Consider the following 26786-nt stretch of genomic DNA (forward strand, 5'->3'; position numbering starts at 1 on the left):
CTTTGAACTCATGATCCTCCTGCCTTAGCCTTCAGAGCGCTGGGACTACCTGTGTGCGCCACCACACCTGGCTTTAAATTTTTTTTTTTAGTATTTTTTTGTAGTTGTAGATGGACAGCATGCCTTTAGTTATTTATTTTTAGGAGGTGCTAAGGATTGAACCCAGTACCTCACATATACTAGGTAAGTACTCTGTCACTGTGTCTGAACTGAGGCCCCAGCACCAATTATGATCTTCTAATGTCTTACTCTGGCTACAAAGACCCAGGCATAGAAATGGATAATAAAACTGTACTTATGAGCCACATCAACCAAACTTATGGAGACCCCAAAACAATAAAGCTTTCCACTCAGGCATCTTGATAAGAAATACAAGATAGGAAAAAAAAAAAAAAAAAAAAAACTGATATAGGTAAAGAAGAATGGAGGATACTCACATGGCCGGCAAATGGGATAGAGTTCTGACTGTGTGACATAGGAAGCGTAGCCATCATCAAAGAAAATAAGAAACCTGTAAGGGAAGGGTGATTAATAGAGAGGGAGGGTTATTATATTTAACACAAATTACAGATTACTTTTTCATAGATCACCTCTGAATCACAATAGGACTCACTCAATGGAAGCAATTCCATTCTATTCCCCATACCAATTAAGAATTTTCCCTTAATCTAACCAACATATTCCTTTTTAAAAAATAATTTATTCTTTGGGCTGGGGTTATGGCTCAGTGGTAGAGCACTCGCCTCACATGTGTGAGACCCTGGGTTCAATGCTCAGTACCACATAAAAAAAATAAACAAGTGAAATAAAGGTTTCGTGTCCAACTACAACTAAAAAATAAATTAATAATAATAACAATTTATTCTTGTTCTTCTGGAATATTCCTATGCTGCCAATGATTTATTCTGCATTCCTTCCTTCTATATGAATTCTCTATTCCCTTAATCACACTAGCTGATCTTTTTTTTTGCCCCCTTTGTGTGACACCATTGATTGAACTCAGGTTTTACACAGGCTAAACAAGAATTGTATCAATGAGTTACAACCTTAGTCATTTTTCTTTTAAAAAAGGGTCTCATTAAGTTGACTAGGCAGGGCTTAAACTTGGGATTCTCTGCCTCAGCCTCCCAAGTAGCTGGGAGTATAGGCATAAGCCACTACACCTAGCTCATTAATCCATCTTTTTTTTTTTTGGTAGATGGACACAATACTTTTGTATTTATTTATTTAAATATTTTTTACATGGTGCTGAGGATCACACCTAGTGCCTTAATCATGCCAGGCAAGTGCTCTACCACTGAGCCACAATTCCAGCCCTCATTAATGCATCTTGATTATTCTCCTAGTTTTCCCCTTAAAAAAAGAAAAGGGGAGGTGGAAAAAAGAGACCATAGAAAGAATCACCCATATAGCAAAGAGAGACAGAGGGTTATCAGACCTCACACAAAACCCAATTGTGAAAACTGGACTATGACGTAAATAGGCAGACACTATGCTCCCCCTTTTCCAGTCCCCCTTCCATGTACCTGAGCTTGTTTTTGACATTTGGTGTCTCAGCCACAATGCCAGCATAGAGCCAGACCTGATTCCCATCTTTGTATTTGGCCACCACTCGACTACCCACATATAATTTGTCAGCAGGAGGGTGGTAATCATAAGCAATATGGTTCCCTGAAAGCAGACTCTTTCCTTTGTTGTCAAATTTCACCTTGTATTTCTTCCCTGGCCCTGAGTAAAAGAAAAAGACAAAATTGTAAAAAACTGTCATTCCTAAGTAAGCCCTCCCTGCTTGCCATGTGAAAGACAATAACAAAGGCTGTGGGGAAAAAGAAACAATTCATAGTAGACCTACAGGTTGCCTTTCATAAGCGCTTTCTCTAGCTTGAACATACCAACTGTCTGTATGGCGATAAGGGTGCCTTTGTGCCACGTCTTAGTTCTCTTCTTGCCAAGAATCCGCATGCTGACTACCAGGTCTCCGTCTTTGCTCAGTTCTCCAGACATCTGACTCAAGGTTCCTATGGAGGAAAGCAAAATTGTTCTAAAGAGTTGTGCCACAGGTTGGCAGAAAATAGAAAGGTAAAGAGGGCAGTACATGTATCAGGAAAACTGAGGTAATCTTTGATCCTTGAATACTCTCTCCCCCAGTACTGGGGAGTGAACCCAAGACCTCATGCCTGCCAAGCAAGTGCTCTACCACAGAGCTAAAATCCTGCCCTTGTTATTATTTTGAGACAACATCTTGCTATCCTCTTGCCTCAGCCTCCCAAGTAGCTAGAATTATAGGTACATGCCACCCTGTCTGGGTGATCCTTAGCCATCTTTTCTTTATACTTGGCCAAAGGCAAAAACACAAAACATAGATATGCTAACAGGAGAAACTTGAAGAACTGAAGTTTACAATGTAATTCATATACATGTCACTTCAACCCAATGTTTTCAACTACTTTTTTTTTTGGTATTGGGGATCGAACCCAGGGATGCTTAGCCAATGAACCACATCCCCAGCCCTTTTTATATAATATACAGGGTCTCACTAATTTGCTTAGGGTCTTGTTAAATTGCTGAGGCTGGCTTTGAACTTGCAACCCTCCTGAGTCACTTAGCCTCTTGAGTCACTGGGATTACAGGCACGCACTACCATGCCCACTCCAACTCCTTATTAACAACAATAGTAACTACCACTCAAATGCAGTAAAACTTTTTTCCCTTTCTAAAAAACTTGGCCTCAAAACTTATATTTTATTTTATTTTTTAAAATATTTATATTTTAGGTATAGATGGACACAATACAATGCCTTAATTTTTATGTGGTGCTGAGAATTGAACCTGGATCCCGCCTGTGTTAGGCGAGCACTCTACTGCTGAGCCACAATCCCAGCCCAGAACTTATTTTTTTAAAATATTTATTTTTTAGTTGTAGGTGGACACACAATATCTTTTTTGTTTTTTTAATTCTCTTTATAGTTGTAGGTGGACAGAATGCCTTTATTTTATTTATTTTTATGTGGTGCTAAGGATTGAACCCAGCACCTCACACGTGCAAGCAAGCGCTCTGCCACTGAGCTATAGCCCCAGCCCAGACACACAATCTTTATTTATTTATTTTTTTAATGTAGTGCTGAGGATTGAACCCAGTGCCCTACATGTGCTAGGCAAGCACTCTACCACTCAGCCACAACCCCAGCCCTGCTGCAGAACTTTTGATAATAGTTCAAGTTATTTCTCCCCACTAATCTCCAACTGGAAAAAGTACTCAAGAACATGGGAACAATCTAAATGTAGACAGCTAATAAGTGCTAAGATAAAACATGACACACTGGAAACTCAGCATCAGTAAAATTGGGATCTGACAACTTGTAAGGATAACGAGACTGGTATATCACAATCAGTAGACAAAAGGTGGTAGCAGGGGTTGTGGCTGGTAAAATAAAGGCATTGGGTCCAACTACAACTAAATAATAAATACTAAAAAATTTTAAAAAGGTGGAAGCAGACAACAATTAAAACAAAATAACTAATAATCCTAACATTCACCATAGACAGCCTACTTATGGTGGTAAAAGAAGCCCAAAGAAGTGGAAAAGATTATCCAAGAAATCTTTGTAATAATTCACCTCCCACCTCTACCCAGATATTCCTCGACTCTAACCTTTATGTAAATCCTGGGAACTGCTCTTCTTATTGACAGCATCCATGAACTTCTGGACATCTTGTGCTGATTTTCTTAAGGCGGCCATAGCCTCACGGAGCTGTAAGGAAGCAGATCAGGTTAGAAATAACTTGAGAGAAATGGGGATGTAGCTCAGTGGTTGAGTGTCTGCCTAACATATAAAAGATCCTGGGTTCAAGACCCAACACTGCAACAAGTTTAAAAAAGAAGAAAGAGAAAGAGAGACAGAAAGAAAGAAACTTGAGAATAAGAAATAATATCTTTCAGGGCTGGGGTTGTGGCTCAGTGGTAGGATGCTTGCCTAGCATGTGTGAAGCACTGGGTTTGATTCTCAGCATCGCATATAAATAAATGAATAAAATACACGTTCATCAACATCTAAAAAAAATTTAAAAAAAAATAAAAGAATATTTCCTAAAACAAAATGAGTTATATTTGGAACTTCCTAGTTACCATATCAAACAAAAATTTCCCATTCTTATAAACCTAATTTAGAAGTCGACTTTAGAAAGCGTTTCTTGATAATCTCCCCAAGCAGGATCCTGTTACATTTCACTTTCATAAAGCACTCAGCAGATAGCATTTCTTGGTAATGTTCTTTTGCATTCTTATGAAATCTATTAGAGGACTATAGCCCTCAACGCAAATTACAGGATGAATATGTTGACAGGTAAACTGCTCAGGCCATAAATTTCACTTCTTTTCTTTTGTAGTGCTGGGAACTGAATTGAAGGCCCTGTGTATATAAGGCAAATAGTCTACCTTAGAGCTACACCCCAACCTAGCTCCCATTTTTAAATTCATATCTCTCAACTGTCTCCCACCTACCCCAACTCACCTTCTGGTCTTTTGGAGTTCTGCTGCCCGCATCACCTATGGAAGAGAAGAACTCTACTAAGTATAAGAAACTTATGAAGCCAGGTGCAATGGTACACACTTGTAATCCCAGAGGCTCAGGAGATTAGAGACAGGAGGATCACGAGTTCAAAGTCAGCCTCAGGGCTGGGGATATGGCTCTAGCGGTAGCGCACTCGCCTGGCATGCGTGCAGCCGGGGTTCAATCCTCAGCACCACATACAAACAAAGATGTTGTGTCTGCTGAAAACTAAAAAATAAATATTAAAAAAATTCTGTTTCTCACTCTCTCTTTAAAAAAAAAAAAAAAAAGTCAGACTCAGCAATGGTGAGGTGCCAAGCAACTCGGACCTTGTCTCTAAATAAAATACAAAATAGGGCTTGGCATGTGGCTCAGTAGTCAAATGCCCCTGAGTTCAATCCCAGGTACCAAAAAAAGAAGAGAAAGATTAATGAACAGAAATTTCTAAGAAATCAAGAACTACTCCAACACCTGGAGACTAAATAATATGTTACTAAATGAACAATGGGTTGGAAAAGACATCAAGGAAGAGATTAAAAAATTCTTAGAGGTGAATGAGAACACTGATACAATGTATTGAAATCTCTGGAACACTATGAAGGCAGTACTAGAGGAAAGTTCATTGCATGGAGTTCATTCCTCAAAAAAAAAAAGTCAACAAATAAATGACCTAACATCATATCACAAAGCCCTAGAAAAAGAAGGAAAAAAAAACACCAAAAGCAGTGGAAGATGGGAAATAATTAAATTCAGAGCTGAAATCAATGAAATTAAAACAAAAGAAACAATTGAAAAAACTGAAAAAACAAAAAGTTGGTTCCTTGAAAAAATAAATAAAATTGACAAACCCTGAACCATGCTAATGAAGAGAAGGAGAGAAAACTCAAATTACTAACATACATGATGAAAAAGGAAATATCACAACAAACACTATAGAAATATAAAAGACAATTAGAAATTATTTTGAAAATTTGTACTCCAATAAAATAGAAAATATCAAAGGCATAGACAAATTTCTAGAATCATATGATTTACCCAAAATGAATCAACATGATATCCACATCTTAAACAGATCAATTCAAGTGATAAAATAGAAGACGTCATCAGAAGCCTATCAACCAAGAAAAGCCCAGGACAGGAGAGATTCACAGCTGAGTTCTACAAGACCTTTAAAGAATAATTAATACCAATATTCTTCAAATTATTTCATGAAATAGAAAAAGGGGCAGTACTTCAAAACTTATTCTATGAGGCTAATATCACCCTGATTACAAAACCAGACAAAGACACATCAAAGAAAGAAAACTTCAGACTAATATCTCTAATGAACACAGAAGCAAAAATTCTCAATAAAGTTCTGGCAAATCAAATACAAAAACACATCAAAAAGATAGTGCATCACGATCAAGTTGGGGTCATCCCAGGGACTCAAGGTTGGTCAACATATGGAAATCAATAAATATAATTCATCACATCAATAGACTTTAAAGATAAGAACCATATGATCACCTCAATAGATGCAGAAAACACATTCGACAAAACACAGCACTTCCTCATGTTCAAAACACTAGAAAAACAAGGGACAACAGGAACATATCTCAACATCGTAAAAGCTTTCTATGCTAAGCCCCAGGCCAACATCATTCTAAATGGAGAAAAATTGAAAGCATTCCCTCTAAAAACTGGAAAAAGACAGGATGCCCCCCCTCTTTCACCACTTCTAATTAACATAGTTCTTAAGACATGGCCAGAGCATTAGACGAAAGAAATTAATGGGATACAGACAGGAAAAGAAGAATTCAAATTAGCACTACTTGCCGAAGATGATTCTATACCTGGAAGACCCAAATTTCCACCAGAAAACTTCTAGAACTAGTAAATGAATTCATCAAAGTAGCAGGATATAAAATCAACACCCATAAATCAAAGGCATTTCTGTTTATCAGTGACATATCTTCTGAGAAAGAAATGAGGAAAACTACCCCATTTACAATAGCCTCAAAAACAAAACAACAAAAAACAAAAACCAAACTTGGGGAATCAACGTAAGGAAAGAGGTGAAAGACCTCTACAACAAAAAAATACAGAATGCTAAAAAAAGAAATTAAAGAAGACCTCAGAAGAAAGATCTCCCTTGTTGTTAGAAAGGCAGAATTAATATTGTCAAAATGACCATACCACCAAAAGCATTATACAATTCCAATCAAAATCCCAATGACATTCCTCATAGAAAATAGAAAAAGCAGTCATGAAATTCTTCTGATAAGATAAGAGACCCAGAATTGCTAAAGCAATCCTTAGTAAGGAGAGTGAAGCAGGGGGCATCACTATACCACACCTTAAACTATACTACAGACCAACAGTAACAAAAACAGTATGGCATTGGCACCAAAACAGACTGGTAGACCAATGGTACAGAATAGAGGACACAGGGACTAACCCACATAATAACAATTATCTTATATTAGACAAAGGCACCAAAAATGTACATTGGAGAAAAAATAGTTTCTTCAACCAATTGTGCTGGGAAAACTGGAAGTCCATATGCAACAAAATGAAATTAAACCCCTATCTCTCACCGTGCACAAAACTCAATTCAATTTGGATAAAGGACCTAGGAATTAAACCAGACACTGCGTCTATCTGAAGAAAAAGTAGGCCCAAATATCCATCATGTTGGATTAGGCCCCAACTTCCTTAATAAGACTCCTATAGCACAGGAATTAAAATCAAGAATCAATAAATGGGGGACTGGAGTTGTGGCTCAGCAGTAGAGCACTTGCCAAGCACATGCGAAGCTCTGGGTTTGATCCTCAGTACCACATAAAAATAAATAAATAAAATAAAGATATTATGTCCAACTCCAACTAAAAAAATAAATATTTTTTTTAAAGAAAAAGAATCAATAAATGGAATGTATTCATCTCAGCAAAAGAAACAATCTGTGAGGTGAACAAAGAGCCTACATTTTGGGAACAAATTTTTACCACATGCACATCATATAGAGTACTAATCTCTGGGACATATAAAGAACTCAAAAATCTTAACACCAAAATACAAATAACCCAATCAATAAATGAGCAAGGAACTGAACAGACACTTCTCAGAAGAATATATACAATTAATCAACCAACATAGAAAAAATGTTCAACATCTCTAGCAATTAGAGAAATGCAAATCAAAACTACTCTAAGATTTCATTTCACTCCAGTCAGAATAGCAGCTATGAAGAATAGAAACAAGTGTTGGTGAGGATGTGGGGAAAAAGGTATACCCATACACTGCTGGTAGGACTGCAAATTAGTGCAGCCGATGTGGGAAGCAGTATGAAGAATACTTGGAAAACTGGAAATGGAATCACCATTTGACCCAGCTATCCTATTCCTGGTCTACACTCAAAGGATTTAAAAACAGCATACTACAGGGACACAGCCACATCAATGTTTAAAGCAGAACAATTCACAAGAGCTGTGGAACCAACCTAGATGGCCTTCAATAGATTCACAAGAGCTGTGGAACCAACCTAGATGGCCTTCAATAGATTCACAAGAGCTGTGGAACCAACCTAGATGCCCTTCAATAGATTAATGGATAAAGAAAATGTGGTATATATACTCAGTGGAGTATTATTCAGCTCTAAAAGAGAATAAAATCATGGCATTTGCAGGCAAATGGATGGAGTTGGAGAATATAATGCTAAGTGAAGTCAGCCAATCCCAAAAAACCAAATGCCAAATGTGATCTCTTATTTACAAATGCTGATTCATAATGTGGCTGGGGAGGGGGATGGAAGGATTAGATGAACTCTAGATAGAGCAAAGGGGAGGGAAGGGATGGAAGGGAGCATGGGGGTAGGAAAGATGGTGAAATGATACGGACATCATTACCATAAATACATGTATAAAGACAGGAATGGTGCGACTCTACTTTGTGTACAACCAAAGATATGAAAAATTGTGCTCTTTATGTGTAATGAGAATTGTAATACATCCTGCTGTCATACATAACAAATTTAAAAAAAATCAGGGCTAGGGCTGGGGCTCAGTGGTAGTGCGCTTGCCTGGCATGTGTGAGGCATTGGGTTCAATTCTCAATACTGCATATAAATAAATAAAGGTCTATCAACAACTAAAAAAAAAAAAAAAAAAGAAATCAAGAACTACATTATTTTTTAAAAGCATTATCACAGAAGCTTTTTCAATAACAATTCTATGCAATGTAGAGATATATACATAAAAGGTCTGGAAAGAAACATAATAAATGGGTAAGAGTGCTTACCTCTGTATAAGGTACTAAACAAGTGCTGATCTACAGAATTTGGGGTTTTCACTATATATCTTAACTATAATAATAACCATTTATTAATGAATTATTTCTGTAACCCTACTTATATTTTTGCAGTGCTGAGGACTAAACTCAGGGCAATGGGCATGCTAGGCAAGCACTCTATCACTGAACTATAACCCCAGGTTAAGGCAGGTGAATCTCGAGTTTGAGTCCAACCTTGGAAAAAAAAAGTGGAGGGTTAGAGATATACCTCAGTGGTAAAGAATTCTTGATTTTTTTAAAAATTTTGTTGTTATAAATGGACACAATATCTTTATTTATTGTTATATGCAGTGCCAAAGATGGAACCCAGTGCCTCACACATGCAAGGCAAGCACTCTACCACTGCCCAGGGCTCCTGATTTCAATCCCCGGTATCAGAAAAAAAAAGAGCCAAGGCCTTCACAATGACAAAGTTAATGGACCTAAGATAAAAATTCACAAAAATATAAAAATTTACACTGATAAAAATAGCATACAGGGCTGGGGATGTGGCTCAAGTGGTAGCGCCCTCACCTGGCATGTGTGCGGCCCAGGTTCGATCCTCAGCACCACATAGAAACAAAGATGTTGTGTCTGCCGAAAACTAAAAAGTAAATATTAAAAAAAAAAATTCTCTAAAAAAAGATAGCATACAAGTGGGGTAGATGGCACATGATAGTCAAGAGGCTGAGGCAAGAACTGGGATTGTGGCTCAGTGATAGACTGCTCATCTAGCACTTGCAAGGCCCTGGGTTCGATCCTCAGCACCACATAAAAATAAAATAAAGATAATGTGTCGAACTACAAAAAAAAAAAAAAAAAAAAAAAAAAAAGAGGACGAGGCAGGACCACAATAAATTCCATAGCCAGCCTCAAGCAATTTAGACCATATCTCAAAACTAAAAATTAGCTGGGCATGATGGAACATGCCTGTAATCCTAGTGACTCTGGAGGCTGAGGCAGAAGGATTGCAAGTTCAAAGGTAGACTCAGCAATCTAGCAAGGCCCTGTTTCAAAATAAAATATAAAAAGGAGCCAGGTACAGTCGTGTACACTTGTAATCCCAACATCTTGGGAGGCTGAGATAGGAGGATTTTGAGTTCAAAGCCAGCCTCAGCAACTGTGAGGTGCGCAATTCAGTGAGACCCTGTATCTAAATAAAATACAAAATATGGCTGGGGATGTTGAGTGTCCCTGAGTTTAATCCCTGGTATCTTTCACAAGAAAACAAACAAATAAATAAATAAATAAAAGGGCTGGGATGTGGCTCAGTGGTTAAGCACCCCGGATTCAATCTCTAGTAACAACAACAACCAAAAAAAAACCCTACATGAATGACAGAGTTAAAAAAAAAAAAAAAGTTCAGAAATGTGTATATATACGTGTGTGTGTGTGTGTGTGTGTGATATATACATATGGAAACAGTTTATGACAGAGCAAGTGATGTAAATCAATAAGGGAACAGTGCTGAAAACAACCACATGAAAAAAAAAGAAGTTGGATTTTTACCTCCAATACTATATAAAAAGCAAATCCCTATAATTCTAGTGACTCAAGAAACAGGGACAGGAGGATCATAAATTCAAAGCTAACCCCAGCATCTTAGTGAGGACTTAAGGAACTTTGAAAGACCCCTGGGTTCAATCCCCAGTATATAAAAAAAAAAAAAACTCAATCCAGGGCTGGGGATGTGGCTCAAGCGGTAGCATGCTCGCCCTGGCATGCGTGCGGCCCGGGTTCGATCCTCAGCACCATATACAAACAAAGATGTTGTGACGGCTGAAAACAAACAAAACAAAACAAAACAAAAAAATCCAGTTATAGACTTAAATTGAAAGCCAAGGCTGTGGATATACCTTGGTACAGAGTGTCTACCTAGCAAACATGAAGCCCTGTGTTTGATCCCTAATACCAAAAATAAACAAACAAATAAAACAAAATAAATTGAAAGCCAAAACAATGAAACTATCAAAAGGTAATATAAAACATGATCTTCATAGCTTCAGGGCAAGAAAGATAATTTAAGAAACAAAACCAATAACTGTAAAATCATTACAATTTCTACTTATCAAAACATAACATCAGGTGAAGATAAACCATAACCTGGGAGTGACAGCTGCAACTTAACTGCAAATGATTAATTAGAACATAAAGATTTTCCATGAGTCACCAGGTGTGGTGGCACACACCTATAATTTCAGTGGCTCAGGACGCTGACGTAGGAGGATCACGAGTTAAAAGCCAGCTTCAGCAACTTAGCAAGGCCCTAAGCAACTTAGTGAGACCCTGTCTCAAAAAATAAAAAAGGGCTGGGGATATAGCTCAGTGGCTAAGCACTCTTGGGTTCAATCCTCCCCAGACACTCCCCACAAAAACTGTTTTTTGTGTGTGTGTGATGTTGGGATTGAATCCAGGGCCTTATGCATACAAGGAAAGCACTGTACCAAATGAACTATATCCCCAGCCCCCAAAACTTTCTTATGAATCAAAAGACAACCATTAAGAGAATGAAGTCTAGAAGTAATGCTTAGAAGTAGAGCTCTTGCCTAGCATATGTAGGCCCTGGGTTTATTAGTAGCCTAGGAAGTGATATTTAAAAAACAAAGTGTTACCAAGGATATGGAGTAACAGGTAGACTGTCATGCATTGGTTGTATAAACTGGTAAAACCATTGGTGGCCATTAATTGAGATTACCATATCCTTAAAATTAGTATATCCTAAAAGATTTGCAAATGTTCAATGAGAGACACATACATAAATATTTAAAGCATATTGTTTTTAATTTTAAAAAACTTAAATCAACGTCTGTTGTCAGTAAAAAATAAGTTGTGGCACATTCATTACAATGGACTATCATATTACGATAAACAAGTAAATTTAAGCATTACACATCAACATGATGCTGAAGAGAAGCCACTTGAAAATGTATAAAGCGCTGGGGATGTGGCTCAAGCGGTAGCAAGCTTGCCTGGCATGCGTGCGGCACGGGTTCGATCCTAAGCACCACATAAAAAAACAAAGATGTTGTGTTCACTGAAAACTAAAAAATAAATATTAAAATTCTCTCTCTCTCTCTTAAAAAAAAAAGTTAACTCATCATGATCTCCTGCTTCTGTCTCTAAAAAAAAAAAAAAAAAAAAAAGAATGTATAAAGTATGTCTGAAGCATATATGATTTCATTTACACAGTTCAAAATATAGGTAAAACATTGGCACTTCTGATAATAGTAATATGAAAAGGCAGATAACTCCTATGAAGAAACAAGTATGAAGGGGCTGGGGCTCATTGGTAACGCACATGCCTGGCATGTGTGAAGCACTGGATTCGATTCTCAGCACCACATATAAATAAATAAATAAATAAAATAAAGGTCTATCAACGACTAAAAAAAAAAAAAAAAAAAAAAAGCATGAAACCAGACAAAAATAGCTGGGTGCAGTGCATCCCTATAACCTCAGCTACTTGGGAGGCTGAAGCAGAAGGATCACAAGTTTAAAGGAAACTTAGTGAAACCCTGTCTCAGAATACAAAATAAAAAGGGTTGGGGGTGGGCTGGGTTGTGGTTCAGCGGTAGAACGCACGCCTAGCACCTGTAAGGCCCTGGGTTTGATCCTCAGCACCACATAAAAATAATAAATAAAATAAAGGTATTGTGTCCACTACAACTAAAAAATATTTTAAAAGGGAGGAGGGGTGTTGGGAATGTAGCTCTGTGGTAGAGCACCCCTGGGTTCAATCCCCAGTGCAAAAAAAGAAAAAATAAGAGGGAGGACAAAATTGTCAAAAACAATCATTTTAGGGCATTAAAAATTCATAAAAGGCAAATAATAAATTGAGAAGTACTCATTTCTGAAAAACTGCGAAAGCATCTGGAATGAAAGATGGGAGCCTACAGACTACTTTCTGGGGAGAACACCCACCTCTACCTGCAAGGTGAGTGAATCAAAACTGTAGCTTTACTAATAAAGGCCTAGATATGACAATGAGCTGCTTTAGTGGTTCCAAGCTACTAGTTCTAGTTTAGGATGTGCAGCATATCAGTAAAAATTTAACAAGGCGATCTGGAAAATATAGAAACACTGAAATAATTTCTTGATATATTCTTGGCTGATTGCTAAAATATGTATATGCACAAAGACTGAGGAAAACCTGGTTAAAAAAAAACAAAGCCAAGAGAGATTTGGGCAGTAAATGTAAATGTAAGTGCATCCCCATAAACTTAGTAGCTAAATCATACAAAAAGAAAAAAGTCAAACTGGGTGTAGTGGTACATGCCTGTAATCCCAACAACTTGGGAAGCTTAAGTTTAAGCAATTCAGCAAGACCCAGTCTCAAAATAAAAAAGGACTGGGGATGTTGCTCAGTGGGTGAAGTACCCCTGGGTTCAATCCCTGGAAATAAAAAATAAATTAGGAAGAAAAAAAAAAAAAAGCAAAAAGAAAGAAGTCAATACTGAAGGGCTGGGGTTGTCACTCAGTGGTAAAGCATTGCATAGGAACATGTGAGGCACTAGGTTCGATCCTCAGCACCACATAAAAAATAAATAATAAATATTATTTAAAACAAATTAAGTCAATACTGAGAAACCAAGCTAAAAATAAATTACAAGGAAAAAACAAACAAAAAACAACTGAACAGAGATAACAGCAGCTGCTCACAGCTAGGCAGATTTGATGGTTTAAATTCAGAAAAATTACTTGGGGGGAGTGTAGTGGCACACACCTGTAGTCCCAGCTAGCTACACAGGAGGCTGAGGGTGAAAGACACTCGAACTCAGGAGTTTGAGGCCAGCCTGAGCATGACAAAGTGAGACTGTCTCAAAAATAAATAAATTTAAAAAGAAAAAGAAGAAAACTCTTAAAAAAAAAAAAAAAAAAACGAAAACACAACCAAAGTTCTTACATTATTTAAAATATCAACTTTTAAACAAAAAATGATGAAACATGTTAAAAAAAAAAAAAGCCCAACCAAACAAAGCAGGAAGCTATGATTTTTATTCAAGACAAGATAAAAACACACACATCCTTATCAGTTAAGTGTGTTGGTGCATGCCTATAATCCTCCTAACCCAGGGGATTGAAGCAGGAGGATCTCAAGTTTGAGGATAGCCTCAGCAACTTGGCAAGACCCTTTCTCAAAATAAAGGACTGAGAATGCAGCTCAGGTCAAGTACCCTTGGGTTCAATCCCTGGTGTGTGTTTACTTACACACACACACACACACACACAAAAACACGCTAAAACAAAACAAAAACCCTATCAAAAGAAACAACTCTAGTAGATATTGGATTTACAAAGAAGCTCAAAGATATACAGAAAATTAGGTTCAAAGATATAAAGGAAAATACACTATTACTTAGTAAACAATAATCTTTTTAAAAAATATATTAGTTTTTAGTTGCAGTTGAATACAACACCTTTATTTTATTTGTTTACCTTTATGTGGTGCTGAGGATTGAACCCAGGGCTTCATACGTGCTAGGTGAGCGCTCTACCACTGAGCCACAACCCTAGCCCAACAATAATCTTGAGAGAAACTGAAACTATAAAAATAAAGAACCAAATGGAATTTTCAGAGTTGAAGAAAAAAACCTCAAATGAAACATTTATTAGAGGGGCTAAGCAGCAGACTAACAGCAGAAGAAAGAATTATCTGGCCTCAGCAACTAAGCAATGCCCTCAGCAACTTAGTGAGACCCTGTCTTGAAATAAAAAAGGGTTGGGGATGCAGCTCAGTGGTAAAGCATCTCTGGGTTCAATTCCCAGTACCAAAACAAAAAAGTCAAAAAACAAAACCCAAGAATAGTACTGGAGATAATATATTTTAAGATGATATCATTTTATTATTTTTATAATGACAGAGAAAATAAATAATGAGCAATTGTACATATAAAACCATCAAAGGAGTCCAAAACATAGGAAGCAAAAATCGACATACTTAAACAAAGAAAACAGATAATTTATAATTTTAGTTGAAGATTTCAAGTTTCTTTCCAACTATTTGAATAAGTAGACAAAAAAATCATTAGAGAGGGCTGGGGTTGTGACTCAGTAGTAGAGCACTTGCCTGGCATGTATGAGGCACTGGGTTTGATTCTCACAACCACATAAAAATAAATTAAATACAGGTCCATTGACAACTAAAAAATATTTTTAAAAAATAAATAAAAATGTGTCCACCTAAAAATAAAACAATTTTTTTTTTGTTTTTGTTTTTTAAATCACTAACGACATATAAGATTTGAACAACCTACCAGACAACTTAACCCAATCAATATTTATAGAATACTCCATCCAACTGCAGTGGAATACAAATTCTTTTCGAACACACATAGAATATTCTCAAGAATACACAATATGCTGTGCTTGGACATAATAAAAATCTTAATAAATTCAAAAGGACTGAAATCATACAAAATATGTTCTTTGACCACATAAAATGAAGTTAAACATTAAAAGAAGAAATAAGGGCTGGGGATGTGGCTCAAGCAGTGAGACGCTCGCCTCGCATGCCTGCGGCCTGGGTTTGATCCTCAGCACCACATACAAACAAAGATGTGTCCGCCGAAAACTAAAAAATAAATATTAAAAATTCTCTCTCTCCCTCTCTCTCTCAAAAAAAAAAAAAAGAAGAAGAAGAAATAAATCTGGAAAATACCCAAATACTTGGAAATCAAACAATATATTTTTAAGTAATCCATCAAACAATATATTTCTAAGTAATCCATCAGTCAAAGGAAAACCACAAGAGAAATGAAAAACAACACTGAATTAAATGAAAAGGACAATATATAAAAATGTATGAAATAACTGAGCACAGTGACTCTCACCTGTAATTCCAGATAGTCAGGAAGATCACAAATTTGAGGTCAGTCTGGGCAACTTAGTGAGTCCATGTCTCAAAAATAAAATAAAATAAAGGGATGGGGCTGTAGATCAATGGTAGAGCAACCCTGGGTTCAATACCCATTATCCCATTAACACCAAAAAAAAAAAAAAAAAAAACCAAAAAAAAAACAACAACAACAACAGAAAAAAAAAAGTATGAAATGCAGCAAAGCAATGCTTAATGGAAAGAAATGCAACAAAATGGATCAATGTTAGCTAAACTACCAAAAAATTTTAAAATATCTTAATAATCAATATTATATTGGAAAAAGAGTCATCACTACAAAACCTACAGAACCAAAAGGGTCAAAGGGAATACTATGAAAAATTTTACACCAAAACTTAGACAACTTAGATGAAAAAGAAAAATCTTATAGTCACAAATTACCAAAACCAACAACAAGGAACAGAAAATCTAGTAGAGGCACATCAAGTTAAAAAAAAAAAAAAAGGATTAGTAATTATAAACTTTCCCATAATAAATTCAATGATGTATTCTAGATTGAGTCATAGAACAGGGAAAAAAATACAGAAAGTGAATAAAGTCTGGAGTTTAGATAAAAATAATGTACCAAAGTTATTTCAGTAATATTAACACACTATAAAAAATTGGATGAAAGGTATGCAGCAACTCTCTAAAAAGTAGCTCAGTTGGTAGAGCATTTGTCTAGCATGTGTGAGGAACTGTGTTTGATCTCCAGCACCACATAAAAATAATTTTAAAAAAATAAATTTATAAAATAAATTTAAAAAAATAAAGTTATAATATCCTTTTAATTTTCTGTAAATATTAAATTATTCCAAAGTAACGTTTATTTAAAAAATCTTGCCACAAAGTGCCAGGCAAGGTGGCACACATTTATAATTCCAATGATGTGGTTGACCAACGCAAAAAGATTGTTAAGTTCAAGGGCAGTCTTAGCAAATTCATTGAGACCCTGTATCAAAACTGGGCTTAATCCCAGTTAAAAAAAAAAAAAAAAAAAATTCCACACAAAAAATGTTCAGGCCAGAGCTGGGTACAGTGGTGTACAACTATAATCCCAGCAAGTTGGGAAGCTGAGGCAGGAGGATCACAAGTTCAAAGTCAGTCTCAATAATTTAGCGAGACCCTGCCTCAAAATAATAAAATTTAAAAGGCTGGGGATGTGGCTCAGTGGTTAAGCACCCCTAGATTCAATCCTCAGTACTAAAGAAAAATTCAGGTCAAAATGGCCTCAGGGCTGAATGTATGAAATACTTAGCAAAGAAACATTCTATACAAAGTCAGAGAGAACAATTTCCAACTTGTCTTATAAATGCCCCTATTATAGTAATTTCAAAACCAAACAAAAACACCACAATAGAACTACAAACCAAGAATCCCCAAGAATAATATAAAAAAATCTTAACTAATTATTAGACAAACTCAGCAACATATAAAAAGAATTATTGACCAAGACCAGGAGTAGTTTATTCCAGGAATGCAAGGCTGGTTTAATATTAAAAAGAAAAACCTTATTACAATATAATCTATTAATAGAACAAAAGCTCTATGGTTATATGAGAATGAGGAAAAGTAGCTAACAAAAATCTAAAATCCAATCCAGTTATGATAAAAATTCTCATCAAGGCTGGGGTTGTGGCTCAGTGGTAGAGTGCTTGCCTAGCATATGTGAGACACTGAGTTTAATTCTCAACACACATATAAACAAACAAACAAATAAATAAAAGTCTATCAATAACTAATAAAAATATTTTTAAAAAAATTCTCAACAAACTGAAACCTAAGGAACTTCCTAAGAGGTGCAACGGCCAGCCTGAGAGTGACATAGTGAATGACTCACGAGGCTGAGACAGGAGGATCTAGAGTTAGAGACCAGCCTCAGGCAACTTAGCAAGACACTCATCAAGTTGAGAGAGACTTTGTCTCAATATTTAAAAAAGCAGGGTGCAGTGGTAAATGTGTTTTTCCAGTGACTCAGGAGGATGAGGAGGAAAATCACAAGTTTTAGGTCAGCCTCAGCAACTTAGCAAGACCCTGTCTCAAAATAAAAAAAGTAAAAGGACTGGAGTTTAACCCCAGTACATACATACACATATAAATATAAAAAATAACAAAAACAAAAAGCAAGCAAAGAAAAAAAAAAACCTTAGGGATAAACTCATTCAAAAAAGCAAGATGAGAAAAATTAAAGACCTATGGCTGGGAATGTGGCTCAGTGGCAGAGTTCTTGGCCAGCATAAGTGAGGCAGCAGATGAGGCCCTGGGTTCAATTCCCAGCACCACAAAAAAGAAATTAAGAAATTAAAGACCCAGCAGGGTGGTGGTGCACTGGTAGTGGTAATCCCAGTGTCTCAGGAGGCTGAGGTAGGAGGCCTGCAAGTTCAAAGCCAGTCTTAGCAATTTAGCAAGGTGCTAAGTAATTCAGTGAAATCCTGTCTCTAAATAAAAAATTAAAATGTAAAAAACAAAAAAGATATTAAAAATCTAAATTAAAAGAGAGATACCATGTTCACTGATTAGAATCCAATATTGTTAAAAAGGCAATATTCCCCAAATTTATCTTTAGATCAATAGTCATTTTTTAAAATATATATATTTATTTATCTATTTATTTATTTATTTTAGTTGTAGTTGGACACACACCTTTATTTTATTTACTTACTTACTTTTATGTGGTGCTAAGGATCGAAACTAGGGCCTCGCACATGCTAGGTGAATGCTCTAACCACTGAGCCCAAACCCTAGCCCTAATAGAGTCATTTTTAAAAATTCTAGCCTCTAAGAAAAAAAGAAGACATTGAAAACAAGCTCATCTAGGGCTGGGGATGTGGCTCAAGTGGTAGGGCGCTCGCCTGGCATGCGTGCGGCCCGGGTTCGATCCTCAGCACCACATACCAACAAAGATGTTGTGTCCGCTGAGAACTAAAAAATAAATGTTGGGAAAAAAAAAAAAAAGAAAACAAGCTCATCTTAAAATTTAGATGGAATATGTATGCTATACAAAAATAATGAGGGACTTACACTGATACCAATGCTTGCCATAAAGCTAATTAAGACATGCTGTTGTAATTAATGTAATTAATTAATGTTATTAAGGCAGTGTGATACTGCTACACATTTCAATCAATGTGACACAAAAGAATGTAAAAACAGGGGGCTGGGGTTGTGGCTCAGTGGTAGAGCGCTTGCCTAGCATGCACGAGGCAGTGTGTTTGATTCTCAACACCACATACAAATAAATAAAAAATAAAGGTCCAACAACTTTAAAAAAATAAAAAAAAAAGAAGGTAAAAACAGGGTCTTATACTGATCAATTGATTTCTTTATTTCTTTCGGTGTTTTTTTTGTGGTGCTGGGGATTGAATCCAGAGCCTTGCGCATGTGAGGATGCAAGGCATGCACTCTATCAACTGAGCTATATCCCCAGATTTCTGACAAAGGTATAAAAAGGACAGTATTTCCAACAAATGGGATGGAACACCTAGGTAGCCTTAGGTAAAATAAACAATCCTCAACCTTTACCATAGCAACTTCAAAAGACAAGAAGAAAATGAAAATGGCTGGGGATATAGCTAAGAGGTAGAGCACTTACTTAGTGAGTGCAAGGCCCAAAGTTCAATCCCCAGAGCCACAAAAATAAATAAGCAAATTAGTGAGAAGACTGTCACATCTGAGAGAAATTATAACACCTGGCAAAAAAATTGGACCTAGAATACACAAATAAGTCTTCAAAGTCATGGATAAAAAAATAACTAGGGCTGGGGATATACCTAATTTGGTAGTGTACTTGCCTCACATGCACAAGGCCCTGAGTTCAATCCCCAGCACCACCAAAAAAATAATAATAATAATAATTAATGTTTAAAAAGACAAAAGATTTGAATAGGTATTTCCCCAAAGAACATGTATAAATGGCATATATGAAAAGATGTTCAACACCATTAGTCATTAGGGAAATGCAAACTTTAATAATATGGTACCATACACCAATTAGAATGGCTAACATGCTAAACTGACAACACCAAATAATGGTAAGGATGCAGAAAAACTGAAACCTCCATACTTTACTAAAGAGAATGTAAAACAGTATAAACACTTTGGAAAATAGTCTAGCAATTTATTTAAAAAATCAAACATACAGGCTGGGGAAGTAGTCCAGCAATGGAACTCTTTTCTTGACTAGGATATGGGAGGCCCTGGGTTTTCAATCCCTGATACAAAAAAAAAAAAAAAAAATCAAACCAGCACTTACCATAATACTCACAAACACTTATATAAACATTCACAGCATTATTCATAATAACCCAACTGGAACTAATCTGAATGCCTATCAACTGGGGATGGATAAAAACACATGGTGAGGGGCTAGGGTTATGGTTCAGCGGTAGAGCGCTTGCCTCACATGTGAGGCCCTGGGTTCAATCCTCACCACCACATATAAATAAATAAATAAATAAATAAATAAAGATATTGTGTCCATCTACAACTTAAAAAAAAAAAAAAAAAAAAAAAGCACATGGTGAGGGCTGAGGCTATAGCTCAGAGGTAGAGCGCTCACCTAGCATAGGTAAGGCATTGGGTTCGATCCTCAGCACCACAAAAAAACACATGGTGAGGGGGGTTGGAGTTGTGGTCCAGCGGTAGAGCGCTCGCCTCGAACGTGCAAGACCCTGGGTTCGATCCTCACCACATAAAAATAAATGAATAATGGGGCTGGGGGTGTGGCTCAAGCGGTAGCGCGCTAGCCTGGTACGCGTGCGGCCCGGGTTCGATCCTCAGCGCCACATACCAACAAGGATGTTGTGTCCGCCCAGAACTAAAAAATAAATATTAAAAAAAAAAAATTCTCTCTCTCTCTCTCCTCTCTCTCTAAAAAATAAATAAATAAATAAAATAAAATAAATGAATAAAATAAAGGTATTGTGTCCACTTACAACTAAAAAATGAATTAAAAAAAACACATGGTGAAATCTATATAATAGGAGATTATTCCCCAATAAAAGACCAAACCCTGAAACATGCAAGTTGGATGAACTTCAACAACATTAAGGGACAGAAGCCAGACAAAAAGAAAAGCTAAGCCGTGATCCCCATGGTTAGAAAGGCTGAAGCAGGCTGATTATGAGTCCAAAGCCAGTCTTAGCAATGGCGAGGCACTGAACAACGCATTGAGACTCTAAATAAAATACAAAACAGGGCTAAGGATGTGCCTCAGCGGTCGGTCAAGTGCCCGAATTCAATACCCTGAGAAAGAAAGAAAAGAAAAGCTATATATTGGGGCTGGGATGTGGCTCAAGTGGTAGCGCGCTCGCCTGGCATGCGTGCGGCCCGGGTTCGATCCTCAGCACCACATACCAACAAAGATGTTGTGCCCGCCGAGAACTAAAAATAAATTAAAAAAAAAAAAAAAAAAAAAGCTATATATGTAGAGAGAAAGTAAGTGGACCAGTAGTCACCAGAAGTGACAGTGGAGATTTAAGGCAAACTGGCACAAGAAACTTTCTGGGTAATGCAAGTGTCTAAAGTTGGAGTACTATATATAAATGTACTAAAACTCAAACTGTACAAATTGGATAAAATCTGAGCCAGGTGCATTGGTGCATGTCTACTATAATCATAGTATACTACTATAATTGGTGCATGTCAAATTACTAAAATCACAGTAATTTGAGAGGCTTTAATCCCACATACAAAATAAATATGTTGGATAAATTTCATGGTGTGTAAATACTACCTTAATAAAACTGCTAAAAAATAGAGAAAAATCTATAGTTTTAGGGCACATACATGGGTGCTAAGGTCACCTATAAAGAAAATCAAGAATATTTATAGAATAGAGGTTAAACAGAATGGAGAAAGGAGGGGAATCAGGGTGTGGTATGTAGGGAACAGCAATAGTACTAACAATGAGACATTTTTTTCTGTAATAAGTCAGACAGGATAGAATATATGGTTAGTGATAAGTGTTTTTCCTCTTGTCTGTCTGCTCATCTTTCAGTATTTCAAATTCAATCCCGGAAATTTCCTATCCAAATTCTCATTTCTTACCTGAATCAATGCTGAGAACATCATCATCTTCATCAGGAATCTCAATTATCTCTGTAGGCTGGGAAGTTTCATCCTCAGAGCTACTGTCCCTGTACTGTAGTCCCAGCTTGGAGTAGAAGTCCTTCACCAAAGACTCACAATTAGTCACTGCCCTAATATTGGAACACACATAGAAACAGTCAAAGCCAGCAAAAGAAACAGAGACAGGAGCCATTAGAATTCATATACATTTTGGGCTGGGGTTGTGGCTCAGCGAAAGAGCGTTCAACCAGCATGCGCGAGGCCCTGGGTTCAATCCTCAGTACCACATATAAATTAATTAATTAATAAAAGGTATCAGGTCTAACCAAAAAAAAAAAAAAAAAAAGAGAATTCATATACATTTAAAAAAATATATTTATTTTTTAGCTTTAGGTGGACACAATATCTTTATTTTATTTTTACGTGGTGCTGAGGATCGAACCCAGTGCCTCATGCATGACAGGTGAACACACTACCACTTGAGCCATATCCCGGCCCCAGAATTCATATACATTTAAGTGTATAGTGTCCTCAACTTGAATGGGCCCTATAGATTTCAAAATGTCTCTATTTAGAACACATTTCCAAAACAAAGCATTTTTTTTTAAAGAGAGAGAGAGAATTTTAATATTTATTTTTTGGTTTTTGGCGGACACAACACCTTTGTTTGTATGTGGTGCTGAGGATCGAACCAGAACCGCACGCATGCCAGGCGGGCGCGCTACCGCTTAAGCCACATCCACAGCCCCAAAGCATTTTTTTTTAAAGAGAGAGAGAGAGAAAAATTTTTTTTAATATTTATTTTTTTTAGTTTTTTGGCAGACACAACATCTTTGTCTGTGGTGCTGAGGATCAAACCCGGGCCGCACGCATGCCAGGCGAGCGTGCTAACGCTTGAGCCACATCCCCAGCCCCCCAAAGCATTTTTTTTAAATGGATTTTTAAAAACATTTTTTCAGTCATAGATGGACACAATACCTTCATTTTATTTACTTTTATGTGGTGCTAAGAATTGCACCCAGTGGCTCACACATGCTAGGCAAGCGCTCTACCACTGAGCCACAACCCCAGCTCCAACAAAAGCATTTTAAACAATGGTTTGATTTCCAGACTAGTTCCTCAAAAATTCAAAATTATGGGGCTGAGGATGTGGCTCAAGTGGTAGCGCGCTCGCCTGGCATGCCTGCGGCCCGGGTTTGATCCTCAGCACCACATACAAAGAAAGATGTTGTGTCCGCCGAAAACTAAAAAAAAAAAAAATTCTCTCTGTATCCCTCTCTCTTAAAAAAAAAAAAAAAAAAAATTCAAAATTAGCCTGGAGTACAGTATTTTCCACCTTATATCATCAGAATTTGCCTTGCTGTTATGTGAAACTGAATTCTAAGTGACAACTAGGGTATCAAGAACAAATCTAGAGGGTTTGGAAACTTATTCATGCTTCACATTTACACAAAACAGTAATTCTAAAATCTTTACACCCTGGGTGATCTTATTAAGGAAATAATGGATTTAGAGTACAGGAGGAAGAAGAAGAAGTAATTTAAGACTTGGACTTTCTTATACTGATCATGTATTAGCCTCAGATAGGTGAAAATTACACATATGGGTGGGCGATTGTGAGGTTAGAGCTCAGACCATAAACTCTGAAGTAGAGTAAGGTTCCACACATCTGTATTTTATACAGTGCTTGGTATGGTATCATGAAGAATTATACTTTTGAAATATCTGCCAATCAGATGCTGTGGTCTGTACCTATAATCCCAGCAACTTGGGAAGCTCAGGAAGGAGGACAACCTCAGCAACTTATTGAAGCCCTAGGCAACTTAGTGCAACCCTGTCTCAAAAACTAAAATATAAAAGGCTTGGGATGTAGCTCAGTGGTAAAGTGCCCTGGGTTCAATCTCCAGTACCCTCCACCCCCAAAAAAATCTGCCAGTCGGCTGGGCGCAGTAGCGTACTCCTGTAATCCCAGCACCTCAGGTGGCCGAGGCAGAAGGATTGTGAGTCCAAATCAGCCTCAGCAATGGTGAGGTACTGAGCAACACATTGAGATGCTGTCTCTAAATAAAATACAATATGGCTAGGGATGTAGCTTAGTGGTCAAGTGCTCCAGGTTCAATCCCCAGTACAAAAAAAAAAAAAGAAAGAAAAAATAAATTTGCCAGTCAACAGATTTTCCATGTAGTCCTCACCTGGATGCATCATCAAAGAGTTGGTCAACATGAGCCACTTCGGATTCTTTCTGTATTACCCACGTCTCCAACTCTGCTAGCTGTTTCTTGCGCTGTTGTACGCATTCCATCTTTTCCAATTCTTCATCAATGAACTGTCGAAGTTCCTCCATAGAGATACCAAGCTCCTCAACCACTGCCTGTTGTAGTTCTGCAATCTCTTCAGATTCCACTGCAGCTGTTGCTGCATCCAGACCAATACACCCAGGGAGGGAGGACATGCTTTTGTTCTCTGAATGGAACAAGAAACTAAAATTGCTTTGAAGTCATTATGACCACAATAGAGAATTTCTATGCAAAACTCTGCCACCTGTCTTTCAAATAACCTATGTTCTTTCTCCTCATTCTCCAGAATTTGATGCTGCAATTCTGTGGAATTCTTTTCTGCTATAGATTAACAGGTCTAAGACTTAAAAGTATCAGAGCCCTAGCAGTGTTGTATGCCTGTAATGCAGCAACTTGGGAGGCTGAGGCAGAAGGATCATAAGTTTGAGGCCAGCCTCAGTAATTTGCAAGACCCTGTCTCAAAATAAAAAGGATTGAGTATGTAGCTCGGTGGCAAATCACCCCTGGGTTTAATCTCCAGTTTGGGGGGAAAAAATAAAGTTGTTTCAGAGCATGTGGAGAACATTCTTTGTGTAATACTGAAAATGTTTTAGGACGCTCAAGTGAACCAATCTAAAAAGAAAATTCTGTATGTGCACGCCTATAATCCCAGCAGCTTCGAAGGCTGAGACAGGAGGCTGGCAGGTTCAAAGCCACCCTGAGCAATTTAGCAAGACTATAAGCAACCTATAGGGAAAAAAAAAAATTTTTTTTTGAAACCTACCAGTCTCAAAAAAAAAAAAAGGGGGGGGGGGTCTGGGGATGTGGCTCAGTGGTTAAGTGCCCCTGGGTTCAATCCCTGGTACCAAACATAAATAAATACAAAAGAAAAATATTTCTGCAACTTAATGTGTTCCATTAATTTATTAATGAGATAAACGTTTACACGTTGTACCTAATTTAAACATCCCCTCCCACCTGAGAAGGGGTTTGATCTACAACTCACTAATTCGGTGTTTTCTCCTTTATGCTTGTTTCTCTCACTTTGCTTCCACGCAGAAATTTCCTTTTTAAAAATCCTACCACGCTGTGGGGGTCTAACTCCGTGAAGAAGGTGTGCTTAGCACGTGCAAGACCCTGTTTCCATCCCCAACACTAAAAAAAAAGTGTTTTGGGGGGTGCATTTCAGTGTTCAAAAGCTCACAGCAAAAAGGTTTTCCGAAGTAAACAGAGTAAAGCAACCTGGGAATGAGACGCGGCTAGTGTCCACAGTCCGACTCCGCGCACATTCCCCCTAACCGCCTCTCCACCAAAGGCTCCACAGACACTGCAGCCGGAGCCCCTGCGGCCCAGCGCCTCGGGTCGGCGCGACGCCCACCCGCACGAAGCCCCTTCGGTGCGTCCCGCTCACCGCAGACCCAGCTCAGCCCCGCCCCCGCTCGCGCCTCAGCCAAGACCCTCGCCGGACCTCCGCCCACAGACAAAACATCAAGTCTCTGCTCCCTAGGTCCCCAAGTAGCGGTGCTCCCCACACCTCCCTGCTTCCAGCTACAAGAGCTTTTTCACCGACCGGACCCCAGACTCAAGACTCAGGGGGTAGACTCACGACTCAGGGGTCGGCCTCGACCCGAAAGAGCGAAACCGAAGGGAAAAGGGAGCGGGGGAGGGGAAGCAGCGTGAGAGTGGGAAGGGGAAGCAAAAGAAAGGCCCGGAAGCAAACGTCTAGGCCTTTCCGGTCACCGCGACGGTAGCCTAATGGGATCAAATCCAAAGCTCCGGAGCACAGAAAACCAAAGCGATCACGCATGCGTTAAGGTAGGGCCTTACAGGCACTCGTAAGGATCCACCGGTGGGGCAAAGGAGGCGTGGCCAGGAGATTTTACAAACCTCCGCCCCAACACTGGTGGCCTCAATACTGCGTTTACTGTGTGACAACTTAGTTGGCATCTGAGGGTTTTTTCCTGTAAAGTTGTTTTTACTAAGAAAGTTGTACAAATTATAAAGGATATCAAAGCAGCAAGATGTGGGCTGGGTGTAGCTCAGTGGTGCACCGCTCACCTAGCCTGCATGAGGGCCTGAGGTTGGATTTTGGATGCAGGGGGAAACAAAATGAAGATATACTTTAGAAAAACAAAACAATCTCTTCTCCTTCCTCATCACATATCATCTGGCTTCTTTGAAGCAAAATATCTTAGTTTTCCAGGCTCATACGTTCAAATTTCTGTATAAACATTTTTGTTTTCATTTTTTAAAAATTTTTTTTAGTTATAGATGAACACAATATCTTTATTTATTTATTTTTATGTGGTGCTGAGAATGGAACCCAGTGTCTCCCACTTGCAACGCAAATGCTCTACCACTGAGCTACATCCCCAGCCCTTGTTTTCATTTAATGAGGACATTCCTGAAGCAAATAAAATAAACGAAACTTGACTTTTTGACAGCTGCATAGTATTTCACAGTATGGCTAAACCAAATTTATATTTTTTTCCAATTTTTAGTCACTTCAAACAATGTAAAAGTTAATATTAGCATTCAAAGTAATACTTTTATTTCTGTAAAACAGATTCCTGAAAATGAAACCTGAGTTTTTTTTTAAATACACTTTTTAAAATTTTAATAGAGTATGCTTTCAAATTGCTTTTTCAAAACATAACAATCATTGCTCCCTCTAGCAAATCTTTGACAGTATCTCTTTCCCCACACCCT

The 26786-nt window shown here is 37.7% G+C and overlaps 1 protein-coding gene across 8 annotated transcripts in view; it reads right to left on the reverse strand.

Annotated features, from left to right (window-relative positions):
- Positions 1 to 25837, reverse strand: part of Setdb1 (SET domain bifurcated histone lysine methyltransferase 1) — a 46354-nt gene extending 20517 nt beyond the window's left edge. For 2 of the 8 annotated variants that reach the window (XM_078027585.1, XM_021730428.3), the window contains exons 1-8: positions 25084 to 25820; positions 23994 to 24264; positions 21781 to 21932; positions 4512 to 4546; positions 3653 to 3752; positions 1893 to 2018; positions 1527 to 1728; positions 438 to 511 (exon numbers count right to left, since the gene is read on the reverse strand). In XM_078027585.1, the coding sequence (XP_077883711.1) occupies positions 438 to 511; positions 1527 to 1728; positions 1893 to 2018; positions 3653 to 3752; positions 4512 to 4546; positions 21781 to 21932; positions 23994 to 24253 (949 nt within the window). In that variant the 5' untranslated portion in view covers positions 24254 to 24264; positions 25084 to 25820. Of the gene's footprint in view, positions 1 to 437; positions 512 to 1526; positions 1729 to 1892; positions 2019 to 3652; positions 3753 to 4511; positions 4547 to 15688; positions 15757 to 21780; positions 21933 to 23993; positions 24265 to 25083 lie in introns of those variants that run through there. The other 6 variants (XM_078027584.1, XM_040287533.2, XM_005331178.5 and 3 more) reach the window with 6 other exon arrangements.
- Positions 25838 to 26786: the final 949 nt, after the last annotated feature.

This window comes from Ictidomys tridecemlineatus, chromosome 11 (assembly GCF_052094955.1).
Source record: "Ictidomys tridecemlineatus isolate mIctTri1 chromosome 11, mIctTri1.hap1, whole genome shotgun sequence".
NCBI classification, from domain to species: Eukaryota; Metazoa; Chordata; class Mammalia; order Rodentia; family Sciuridae; genus Ictidomys; species Ictidomys tridecemlineatus.